Source organism: Stegodyphus dumicola, chromosome 9, assembly GCF_044657685.1.
Source record: "Stegodyphus dumicola isolate Sdum_Otavi_A_Nest chromosome 9, ASM4465768v1".
NCBI lineage: Eukaryota > Metazoa > Arthropoda > Arachnida > Araneae > Eresidae > Stegodyphus > Stegodyphus dumicola.
In genome coordinates, this window is record NC_140776.1 from 77194315 (window position 1) to 77207375 (window position 13061).

Below are 13061 nucleotides of genomic sequence, written 5' to 3' on the forward strand. Positions count from 1 at the left end.
ACAAGATTGGCCCAATTTTTAAAAAAAATTCATTCTAAGTATTTTTCTTAATTAATTTTTAGTGAACATCCGAGTAAATATAGTTTCACTAATAGTCGAGTGGCTAAAGACTCAGAACAATGATAGCTTGTTCCTGGCTTTATTTCTGAATGCTAGATGGATTGCTTACAATAGTTTTCATACCTTTCGATATGTGACTATTTTTTATGGAGTCGATCACAATGGAAAAATTCACTCTGATAGATAACCATCCAATGCTTTGCTTAGCATTAATAATTAAGAATTATCAAGTTCAAAAATCAGAAGTTAAATTTTTCGTATCAGGATTCAATATATATATATATATTTTAACTTTACTTGAAAGAAAATATCATTTCATTTCTGCAATCAAGGACGTGAAATGATAGTTACGTTAATAACTGTTTTAAATGTAAATACTTTTTTTAACTAGGCTAATTATATTAGGCTTCTTATCTAAAGGTTATTATGAATAAAAGTAAAATAATAAAAGAGGGCACATTAGTCTTTCCGCCTGAAACAAATTTATTTTCATAAGTTTTAAGATATGTAATGAGAAAATAACCCTTCTTTATAACTGATAACTGCTTTCATAACGTTGATAAAATAAAAGTGGGCCTGTGGTTAAACGCATTCTTTCATAACCAGGCATTTTGTTATTATTTAAGTTAGCAAAGTTCTAAAGCATTTTTGCTTCACATCTTAGTCATAGGTAGAAATAACGATTTACCATCGGACATTTTTTCTTTATATAATTCATGTCTTTAATTGAATTTCTGTTTCTTGCAGATAATGTATAAAATGCTTTTTCTAATAATAAATTATATGTATGTAAAAAACTTATATTTAACGTCAATTTGGTTTTATTTATTTATTTTTTATTATTTTAAGAATATTTAAACTTCTGCACTACACAGTATTACACACAAAGCATAGAGAGATAAATTTAAAAAAAAAAAAAAAAAAAAAAAAAAAAAAAGCCCGTAGAATAGAAAGATGGTTCCATACGCCCAATGTATAAAAAAGGAGGTAAGCTAGAGTGTAAAAACTACAGGGGAATCACAGGAATAAACACATCTTATAATATATTCTCAAACATTCTATCAGAACGGCTATCTGCTTTTACCACACAAACACACACACACACACACACAAAATAAATAAATAGATAAATAAACAAATAAATAAAAATAAAATAAAATAAAAAATAAAATAAATAAATAAATAAAGAGAGAGAATACCAGTGTAGATTCCAAAGGCGTAGATTAAGGGTAGATCAACAACCGACCAAATGCTCAGTATTAGACAAAATACATACTACCTTTTCATTGATTTTAAAACTACTTACTATAGCATTAGCAGGGAGAAATTATTTCAGGCGTTACTATAATTGGGAATACCTGAAAAGTTGGTGAATCTGATAAAGATGACCCTTAGGAGAGTAAAATGTAGAGTAAAACTGGGAACTCAATTATCAGATTTCTTTTATACTGAAAAAGGATTAAAGCAAGGAGATTCTCTTTCTTGTCAGCCGTTTAATATCGCCCTTGAAAAAGAAATAGGAGACTTGGGGATATAAACACAAAAGACTATATTCATAAAATCTGTGCAGTTGGTGGCCTTTGGTGATGACATTCACATCGTGGGAAGAACGAAGGCGGCAATTTGAAGCTATTTTGTATGCTCTCATCGGCAGGAAAAAATAAATAAATAAATAAATAAAAAATATTGCTTTGATCGTTAATAAAGAAAAAACTAAGTTCATGTCAGTTACAAACAGAAAACATAACATGATACCGCTGAAAGTAAATGATTGTGTTTTTGAGGAGGTCGAACGATTTAAATATTTGGGTATAGTTATAAATAATAATAATGATATAACTAATTAAATCAAGAACCGAATTAACATGGCTGACAGATGCTTTACGAAACCATTTTTAATCAAAATATTCAAGCAGTAAAACTAAAACACAGTTGTATAAGACCTTAGTAACTGTTGTCTGGAAGTGAATGGACGACGAATAAAGCAGATGACATTCGTTGTGATTCGTTGTGTGGACAACGAATAAAGCAGATGAGGATAGAGGAATGATATTTGAACGAAAGATTTTGGAAAAGAATTTTTTGAGCAGTAAGGGAAAATGGAGTGTGGAGAATAAAACATAATTCTGAGCTACAGCAAAAATTTAGAGAACAAATGTAATAAAATTTAGAGAACAAATGTAATAAAATTTAGAGAACAAATATAATATAATTTAGAGAACAAATGTAATAAAATTTAGAGAATAAAAGTTATTGAAGCCTCTCAACTAAGATGGCTAAGCCATATATACAGATATGGCGATGAAGAAATTGACTTTCCAAAAGCCAGAAGGAAAGAGAAGAGAGGAAGACCATGAACGAGAAGGCTAAAACAATGTGGAAAAGTAGTTAAAGAACGTTGGTTTAAATCAAAAAAGCACACGAGCAAAGCACACGAGAGCTATCTGTCGAAGGGGAGGGATCCTTCGTGGAAGAAGAAAGGAAACTGGCTCGTATATACGTTACACATGGGGAGAAAACCGCGTAAACGCCCATGCAGCCAGCTCCTTTTATAGGATTTGAACCTTGGACCGAACTACCAGTGTTCATCTACTTTACTACTCGGCCGCTGGGTGGCCATAAAGAATGTTGATGTCAATAAGTGTTGCATGGGTCAACATGGCAGAAACTGACTGATACAGTCTTGGCCGGAAATCGGCTGCAGAGCGTAAAAAGAAGGAAAAAGACAACACAACACAGCGCAAAATAAAGTAAAGTTACCGATTCACAAATGGAACTTAAAAATAAATATTTATTTATTATCAGTTTGATTTCAAATAAGAAAACCTAAATGAAAATGTATTTGGTGTATTGTTGCGAATCTTTATTCTCGACTTGAATCTTAGTATGGGAAGTGTACTATTTTTACGTTTTCCGTTAAGGTTATCTAAAATTTTTCATTTGTGCGAGTGCCTTTTCTTAGTGGCTTATAATTTTATATCAAAGAACATTAACTTTTTACTTTATTCACTCGAAGTAAAATGCAAGAACTTTATTCATTAGAAATTCAAGTCTGAATTCTAAAGTCTTCCGTTTGCTGAATATTTTAGTATGAAAGTGTTTTGTGTGAGATCTGTAATGGAAAAATCTACAGCTTTTCTCTTTTGCATCACATTCTGTTCTTTGATTCCACATCTTTACTATCATTTTCAATAATCCTAATAAATCAGCTATTGAACTACCTAATTTTCAGTAATTTAATATTAATACAATTAATTCTCTTATCAATCGGCAGACTAAGTTCGTTTTCTCATCGAAATCAGTTATCCGGTCTTCATGTGAAAGGCAGTTTTCTTATTTATATGTCCTTGGAGAGGAAATGATAATCTGTGTTTCTACAATTAAAAAAAAAAAAAAAAAAAAAAACTTGTGCATTGCTTTTACAGAAATAACTTTCTCCCGTAAAAAGTTTCATTTCTTACACATATTATTGTGAAATTGATGTTATGAAAGGTAAATTTAAGATTTCTTACGTTTGTTGTTATTATTATAGTATATTTTCTTTTTCGGCAGTTGTCTTTACTGTACAGTCAAAAGTTGTTAATTCGGACACCCATAATCCGGAATGATCTATAATCCGGACCTCAAAGCTAAAAACTTTCTGCGCAGGCGCAGCGTTGACGCATGCGCATAAGCGTTTACGCGTGCGCGTAAGACCTTTACGACTGCGCATATGCGTGTGCGCAAGCGCAGAATACGTTTTTGCGTGCGCGTTTAATGTATAACGGACGGTATAAGCTAAAATTATCTATTTCAGTTAATGTTGATGATTGCGTTGTTCCTTAATCTTCGAATTGGATCCGAATTTATTATTTTTTGCAGTCTGTAAGAGCAATTTTATAAAAGTAAGCTTGAACTTTCGATTATGTCAAATAGAATTTCCGATGCTGGAGCTCCCAAAGGATCTACAAAACGAAAGTATGTTTCGATGTCCATCAAACAAAAAGTGGAATTGCTGCAAAAAATGGATAAAGGCATATCCTTTGTTTATCCAACCGTTCCGATCTGTTTATCAATTTCACGCTGCTCTGCACGGGGGGGAGGGGGAACGTTGCGGCGCGCAATGAACTGGAATTTGATCTGTCAGCACTATCGTTATCGTCAGGGCAGATGTTTTTATTTTATTCGGCTTATAATTCCTTACTAAATGTAGTATTTCATCTCGATGTACTCCGTCTTTGATATGATTTAAATCAAATTCGTTGTCATCATAAATATCACGAATACAAATCAAATAGTTTTCTGGTTGCAATTTGCTAATTTCGGCTATGCGTAATGTATGCTTTACGCACGCGCGCGTTGAAAGAAATGTTTAATACAGTAAACAAATAAATATTAAGCTTTTTTTTTTTTTTTTTTTTGTAAATTTTGATACTATTTAGATCATAATTGCTCATTATTTTATAAATTACGGTTTCATATTTTTAATTTTATAATTTCTGCATGCCGTCTTACCAGATTTAAACTGATGATCTATAATCCGGAAAAATCGATAATCCGGAATCGCCGAAGTCCCGACGAGTCCGGATTAAAGACTTTTGACTGTATTACTTTTTTTTTTTTTTTTTTTTCTCCCGTACGAATATGTGTTAGGTAAACATAGTGCACTCTCTTCATTATTTCTTTTCGTCCTTTGCCAATTAAAATTTGAAGAGCATATTACTGTAAAATTAAGCAAGAATTACATTTCAATAATATTGCTGTTAGAGAAAGCAAGAAATTTTAATACCATTTTCTTGTTTCATCAAACAAGACGTTTGAATATTCATCTTCAAATAGAGTTCTCACTACCTTTTCCCTGAATGCATTTTGTTTACATCGAATAAACTCCAATAAAACGTCGATTAACGAAAGTTCCACACCAGCGGAAGCAAAGCTGGGATTTGCTATAAGGCAGATCTCTATTTTTCTTGTTTTTCATTAATGCTTTGACCTAAATATTGTATACAGACAATCCGCTCTCTGTTTTCTTAAACACATTATTTAAGCCATTAAAAATAACTCTAGCTGTATGACCAGTAGGAAGAAACTGCATCAGCTGACATTTTGATGTAGAGACGATTTAGAAACATTGCGCTTTAAAAGTTTAAAAAAACTATAGAATGCGTTACAAAAGTTTTTCTTTTTTTAAAAAAACCTTTTATCATTTTATTTCCAGTTTTCGTATCCGGCATATTAGTTATGTTGTAATGTGAACAGTACTTATTTTTATTCCTAAAATTGTTTTACCTATTATTAGCTGCATAGTAAGAGGTGTAATACAAAAAATAAGTGTAATGAACACACTATTAATTTTAAATGGTGGCTAAAATGTGAACTGCGCTTTATGAATTGGTGAAGTTTTTCATATCCTCAATGGCATCGTCCTCGAGTTTAACCGAATGTTTACTTATTATCAGTCCATATTGTCGTAGTTAATCGAATTTTGCTGTAATGTATTAAGTACCAATATGTATGATTTTTTAGCATCATGCATATTGCTGACGTGGTGTTAATAGTGTCGCAGAAAATTCTGCTACCTTCTGCTGCTACTAATTAATAATGAACATCGATGTAACTTCAATAATTCAGAAGTGAGTCGGATCTGAATCGCATTTTCTGCTTTTTCACTATTTGCAAATCGTGCGGGTGCCTAAAAATAAAAGGAAATTTGTCTGCGCTCGTCCTTTTGTTTGTTCTCCACGAAGCTCAGAACCAGTCTCAGTCGCACCTGGACGATGTTTACAGCAAACTTTGTTAAGTAATGGTCACGCTTCGTTGGCCGTACAACTTTGCTGAACCTCTGTACGGATTTGAATAGAATTCTGAACTACCCCTTCCTTCACCCCTCTTCTCTGCGGTGTCGGGAGTATCCTGTTATTAAGAACTTCTTTTTATGTTCCTATTAAATTGCCATAAGAAGGGAGCGTAATTCTTTCACTTAAAACTTGGCTCTTCTCTGAGAAAAGAGGATGGACTGGTCTCTGCATCTCTTATCCAGACAGTCAAGAGATTCGCATGATACTGACGTTACTTGCATTTCAAAATACGAATTTTCAGCTGCATATTTATTGCATAGTTTCTTTTCTGATTTCACCTGTACCGTGTATATCGTCCGACAAGATTTTTAATTGTGAGGGTTTTGTACTAGATGATTATCGATGGGTTTTCTCTATCATTTAAAAACTTTGTTACATGTACTAAAGAAAGTTATTTTCTGCAAAAGTTTTGAAATTTATCTAATACAATGAAAGTTAATTGTTTTATGAACTGTAAGAAAGCAGTAATCTAAATGTTTAGAAGCGCAGTTTTATTATTAGTATTAAAATCTTTTAAATGTTTATGAGCCAAGAATTTCGTGCAAGATACTATTTGTCAGCATATTTTTACTTCAAGTCTTGAGCAGAGCATGAATTTTCAAACACCAAGAAGTTCTTCGCAAAATACGCCCATTTCATCGTAATTGTCTTTTCATGGTGGTGTAATTTGTTATATTATCGTCATTTCGTCTCTTGGTAAAGATATCTAGTAATTTGCGAATTATTTTATCTAAATATTGATAATTCCGGGACAATTTCCTTTGATGAGCTCTAGTTTTTCATGCAGTGATTTCATTCTTAAATTTTGTATATAAGATGATGATTAAGGGAATTTTTAGTATTCTGGTTTGCTGTGTAATTTGTTTGCAATATATTCAGCAAATTAGTAATGGTTTTAAAAAAAAATTCAGAATTAGTAAGAAAAAGTTTCTTCAGTATTTATTTCCAATACAAAAGGAAATTAGAAATAATTCTACCTTAGTTTTCGTTTTTCGCATTTCATTTTATTATATTTCAGATCTAGGCCAGTTGTATAATATTAGAAATGGTAACAATTCTTCTGTTCTATATATAATTCTATCATATTGTGCTGAAAAAAGTGAACATTTATTTTAAGTACATATGCACCAACAAACCATGTAGTGTGTTAATAAGCGTGATAAGCGTGTCCAGCAATGGGTCCACTGCTTAAATATCATGAAAAAAAAAAAAAAATACTTTGAAATTATTTTTAAAATTTAATTGTATAGTTTAAAGTTACTACAGTTTTTTTTTTTTTTTTTGTCTTGGGAAAATAGCTAAAACTGGCTAATAACCCCTTTATAATATATGGCCCAAGATACTATAGGAGGAAAATAATAATAATTTTTTTTAAAGGACGAAAATAAAAAAAATATTGAAAAAAGTCTTTTGTAGCTCAGAAATTATGGTCATATGGAGCAATTATTTAACATTTAAAACATAAAAAATATATCTATTATAGATTTCGCTTTATTTACATACATATATTACTTCAAGAGGAATATTACTTAGGCTGTTTCTTCAAGAGTAACTGGGCTCACCAGTGGCCGAGCGGTAAAATCACTGAACACTGGTAGTTCAGTCCAGCAAACGGACTGGCTGCTTGGGCATTTTCGTGGTTTTTCCCATGTGTAACGTGTATAGGAGCCAGTTTTCCTTAGACACTCCTTCACGGAGGCATCCTTCCCCGTATCCCTCGAGTGTTTTGCCGTAATTAAATAAACTAATAAATAAACTAAACCAAAACCAATCAAGTGTTGCCTGAAATGAGAGTATTTTTCGATTGCAAGATTGTGCTCTGCCTTTAACAGAAATATGTATAAATTTAGTTTCCATTATAAAATTGCAGTTACCCGTTTATTTCATCACTTGTCGGATGTATTAGCTGTAAATTTTTACCTCAGAAAATCAATTCTGCTTATTAATAACATCTTTGCAAACGAGAGAACTTCACCATCATCTTTTTTTTCTCCTGTGCCGCCGTACGTTGTCTACTGAATCGTCTTTGGAGGTCACAGGAGGCCAGATTTTGGGCGCTAGGTGGAGCGCCCGTCATCCCTACCCTCACTTTTTCTCTAGTTCAGGTTCTTCACTTTTTCATTCTGCTTCGATCGATAGGTGTTGGAAAGGTTTCAGTTGTTGCGTTGCTAGTGTTTGAGCGATGAAAGAACGCACGTGCTGAATTTAGAAGGCTTTTGCCGAAGGTTTCGTCAGCGTCGTTTTCGTTTCGAGAGACATGTTGTGAAAGAGTGCAAAGAATCAAGTTACAGAGAAAAACGCTGTTGCTTCGTTTGTTGTTTTTAGCAGATTATATACCATCAAGGGAATTTTATTTTACTTCAGTTTTTAAAAGTTTTAGATTTTATGAACCTTTATGTGGGTGATATGCTACATTTTCTGAGAAGGATATGTTTACACTGAGACATCGTGGATAGTGTTGTGAATTCTCTGTAATCGAATTTCTGATTACGTTGCAATGGAAAAAGAAAAATCTGGACTTTTAATGTATTATCTGTGCATGCGAGTAATTTGTCATCACTGTACTTCTGTAATAGCTAGCTACTTCAAATATAATTCGTTAGTAAAATTTTGATACCATAGTGGATCATTAGACTTGGATAGATCAGAATTATTTCATATACTGCGTACATCATATGCCTTTCCTAGCTGATTAGATACTGTAACTGAATGATTGTACTGTACTAGCTGTTCATAGAAGTTTTGATTTGTTAAAAATGAACATAATACTTCTGACAAACAGAATTTTGCTTGTGCATTAAATTTCACTACATTAATTTTACTTTCAGTCTTTGAATCTGTGGATAACAAGTGTTAATATTTCCTCATCCGTTTCACTGTTGAGTTTATATTCAAGAAGACCAGAAGAGATTATTTTATTTATAAACAAATATTTAAAGGCAAATGGATAGCAAGTTTTTGCAATTTTTGTCCCTTCTCTCAATTAAGAAGCAAAGCCCACTTCCTAAGCACTCTAAGAGCCGTTTGAATATACCGATAATATAAATAGCCACTTGCTGAGTAGATAATATATAACTGAGAAATGATTTGATCATGTTTTACTATAACGTTATGATTCCACAATATCCGCCCGTAATCTATCCAGCCATGTACAAAGGTAAAAAGAAAAAGAAGAAAGCAACTCCGTTTGTTCATTCTGTTTATTCGTATAAAAAAAAGCGGTATTCTTTCGCTTATTATTTAAAATACGTGTTATGGAGGAAACTGCGACGTTATTGGAAGAGAAAGAAGTCTAAATGCAAGAAAAAAAAGCGTCCAAAATCGTCTAGTAAATCTGTGCTTGGCAATCCAGGTAGCGAAGAAAAGATAGCACAGAGGGATTTCTGGGGCTCTAGATATGGTTCACAATGGTTATTTGCAAAGGCCAAATTGCAAGAGCAACAAGCTAACCATCACCGTTTGATAGAAATCGTAGATGCTTTTAAAACTATGGACTTGAAATATGCTAGCAAAAGGCATGCTGCAGTGGCTGAAAATCGGGCTGTTACATTTCGGCAGAAACATCGACTGTCTTCCAGCAAGCAGAACAGCTGCTGCGATAGCCAGCTTCCTTATAAAAGCCCTCGATGCCCTTGTACCCGAAGACGAGGGCACATAGAGAAAAGCGGATTCGATACTGATGACAGTGATTGGTCATTATCTACTCTGCAATTTCAGCATAAACCGTATTCGAGATGGCCACCGCATGTGCCTTCCGGTGCGCGACATTATTGTGGTAAAAAAGATCAACTGGCAACAATACTCGCGCGACAGCATGCGTATGTTTACAATTGGTTACATGTGGACCAGCTTCAGTCTCGGTGCCACATATCGTATTCTCGAGATTATTTGGATAAAGTACAAGCCAGAGTATCACGTGCTCCAACTCCGCGCCGTCGGAAAGATGATGGTGACAGCCAGGTATCTTGCAGCTGTAGTGTGACAAGTGATTGTTGGAGCACGCTTAGTCGCCGTGAAAGAGCCAAAGTGTTAAAGCGCCAAACAAGGGTACGTATTGTGTATTTTGTCGTTCAAATTAGATTGAAGTTTCAAATTAATAGCATAAGTCTGGACTAAGTAAATGTCCTATTATTATGCAGATTTAGAGGGGCAGTTAGTTATTGTCTCAAAAAAGTGACCTCAAACTGATAAAGCGTATTAAGTTCGTTTTTGCATTAATAGGGGTCCTCAACCAGGGGGGATTCTCCCCCTTAAGGATGAATTTCACAGTTTGGGAGGGGAAAAGCATTCAGCCTTTTAATTAGCTGTTAAGGTTTTAGTTTTAGCATCTGAATATAAAAAACTACATTTATTCAAGTTTTGATTTTGTTGTTTAATTAATAAAACACATATAAGAATAATCCAAATTTAAATAAATGTATATGCCTTTTTCGAATTTTAGAAAGGGGGAAATGATTCTTTAGCGATGGAGAAAGGGGTTCATGCCCTCTCCCCCAAAAAAGAAGGGTAGAGACATACTGATTTAGAAAAATAAATTTTTCTTGGGTGCATCATATTGCAGCATAGATAAAAGATAGTTTCACATATTTGTTACCTTTCATTCTGAATGTATTGCAATTCTCTACCACATTTCTAGCACTTTAATCAAAGTTGTGCTGCGCATGTGTAAGGTGTACTGCAAATTGCAAGGCTTCATATTTTATATAGTATCAAGAATTTGAATATTTTTCTTAGTTATTGCATTAATAATAACTGTTGTGCAGCTAGAACTTTACTGGGAGAATATTCACATTAATATTTTCAAATGATTTCAACAGCTGATTAAAGAATTTTATTCTTGAACAGGGAAACTATAGTAGTAAAGAAATCTGTTATGTCTTTAATTAAAATAAAATTATTATTTTTTTTTTATTTTTAAACCTTAATTTCAAGTGCAACTTACTTTAGTTGCTTCACTTGTAGTAACAGTTTGTCGTGAATGCTTTATATAAGACTTTCTGTAGACATTAAAAATGTGACTTGAAATGACTGTACTATAAAAATTCATCTGATGATTTTCATTTTCTGTTTTTCAAAAGCTTCTGATTAAGAATTAAAATATTATTCATTAGATTCATCATTAGCAGGGCCGAATTTACATATAAGCTACACAAGCTATAGCTTGAGGCCCCCTTTTTGCGGGGCCCCCAAAAAATTATAATATAGTATAAATAGTATTAAAATATAATATAAAAGACTTATAAAGGGCTCCATATCTCAAGTAGCTTAGGGCCTTATCATTATCTGGCTCTGATCATTAGAAATGTGGAAACTATGTTATAAATGGCATTAAAGAAACAATGTTTGTAAGAAACTTCAATGATGTCATCAGTTTCAGATTTAGTTTAAAAATAGGTTAGAACGTTTTATTTGCTATTGTTCAGTCTTTGTATATTCCTAATTATATACATTTAAAATAACTACTGTTATGCATAAAAACAACACCCAAATACTATGACATTGCTTATGTTATTATCTATAAAATTTTCTTTTGTCTTTTATATTTTTGATATACAGTTTTGTTTTAAGTTGATGGTTTGTGGTCAAAAAAATTTTTTTTCCATGATAAATAAACCTTATCCTCCCATTTCTTTATATAGAGTTCATTTAATATACCCATCCTCGGTTAATCCGGAAGTTGACTTTGTACAACTCAAGTATTCAATTTTTACTGTATAAACAAAACTATATGAAAACTAATAGATTTTCTTTTAAATATAACATTATTCAGTTTGGCCTTTCTTGGCACTTATAATGCATTTTATAGGCTTAATGGGGATTGCTATAACAATACTTTTTAAATGTCTCATCACATTTCTGAACAGTTTACACTACTTTTTTTTTTTTTTTTTTTTTTGTTTGTTTGTTTGTTTGTTTGCTTTCTGTCTGTGCAACTGGTAACATCTAAAAACTCAAACATCTCAGTCTCATTTATTTCAGTATTAATATAATTAAATCTAAGTCCTTTATTATTATTATTATTATTATTATTATTACTCCAGGATTTTCTTTTATCAACATCAAAGAAAACTTGAATAGGATTAATTTTTTATGCGAATAAATAATCGTCATCTTCTGTAAGCCATCTATTTCTACAGAAGTTAAAAATTGTCAGTCATTAAATTTGTTGATGATTGTTCCAATTTCACTATATGGAAATAATTGTGCACGATAAAATATCTAAAGACAAAAATAAAATGTAATCTTCTAGCATGATAAAAGTTGACTTTGTACAACAGGAAAATTTTGACCATGGTTGCAATACAAAAATTCTATAATGTGTGTTTTACAAAAGACCTAAAGAATACAACACCCTTATTCAAACAACATAACTTAAACAGCATTTGAACTAAAATAAAACAAAGTGAAAAAGATCAAAATTTCATTCCCTAGAAGTCGAACTAACTGTGTAACCTGAAGCTCATATGATTCAATACTTCCTCTTTCCCTGAAGAGCAAAACTTTAAAATTTTCCATTATAGCATCTGACTTGAATAGAGCTAAAGAATTTGAATGGAATACGAATGCATGTTTTTTTGATTCATTGCCCACTAACACCATAGGGTGTCCTAAGATATGTTTATACATGTTTTCTAAAATTGCGTCTTTAGGAGCCTTGTTTAAACTCGGAGAAAAGTGGGTTAAAGATAAAAGTAATGTAAAAGTGTAGTTCTTTACAGATGGTATGTGAATCCTAGCATCCAAACATGGATGAACATTGATGAGCTAATTGTGGATGATTTTAAGAGTTAATAAATGTCTTGTTTAAATTTGCAGAAACTCCAGAAAAAATATGAAAAATTCAAAAAGTTTTCAATTGAAGCTATCCATACAGTTCCAAGGTTCGTTAGGTCCTTAAAAGTCCTTAATTTCAGCTAAAATAGGCAGAAGGTCCTTAATTTTAATCATCTGAAATTTCTGTTTCTTTTTATGACTGTCATTTTGAGTGTGAATTAGCATTTTGGAGAAATATTTTTATCGATTCGCTGACAAATATGGTTATCTTTTGAATGGGTTATAATTTGTTCCTATCTTAAATATAAATGTGGAATAGAGTTTCTGAGCAAGAAGTGAGACATAAGCATTTCGAAATTATTTCATTTTTTCTAATGAAGAGCTCTTAAA

General features: G+C 32.3%; 1 protein-coding gene across 5 annotated transcripts in view; it reads left to right on the forward strand.

Moving 5' to 3' along the window:
- Window positions 1–13061, forward strand: part of LOC118186934 (patronin-like) — a 275820-nt gene that overhangs the window by 119552 nt on the left and 143207 nt on the right. For 2 of the 5 annotated variants that reach the window (XM_085823644.1, XM_085823646.1), the window contains exon 1: window positions 8057–9944. The exons of 2 other annotated variants lie outside the window; for them this stretch is intronic. In XM_085823644.1, the coding sequence (XP_085679770.1) occupies window positions 8991–9944 (954 nt within the window). In that variant the 5' untranslated portion in view covers window positions 8057–8990. Of the gene's footprint in view, window positions 1–8056; window positions 9945–13061 lie in introns of those variants that run through there. One more of the 5 variants, XM_085823645.1, reaches the window with a different exon arrangement.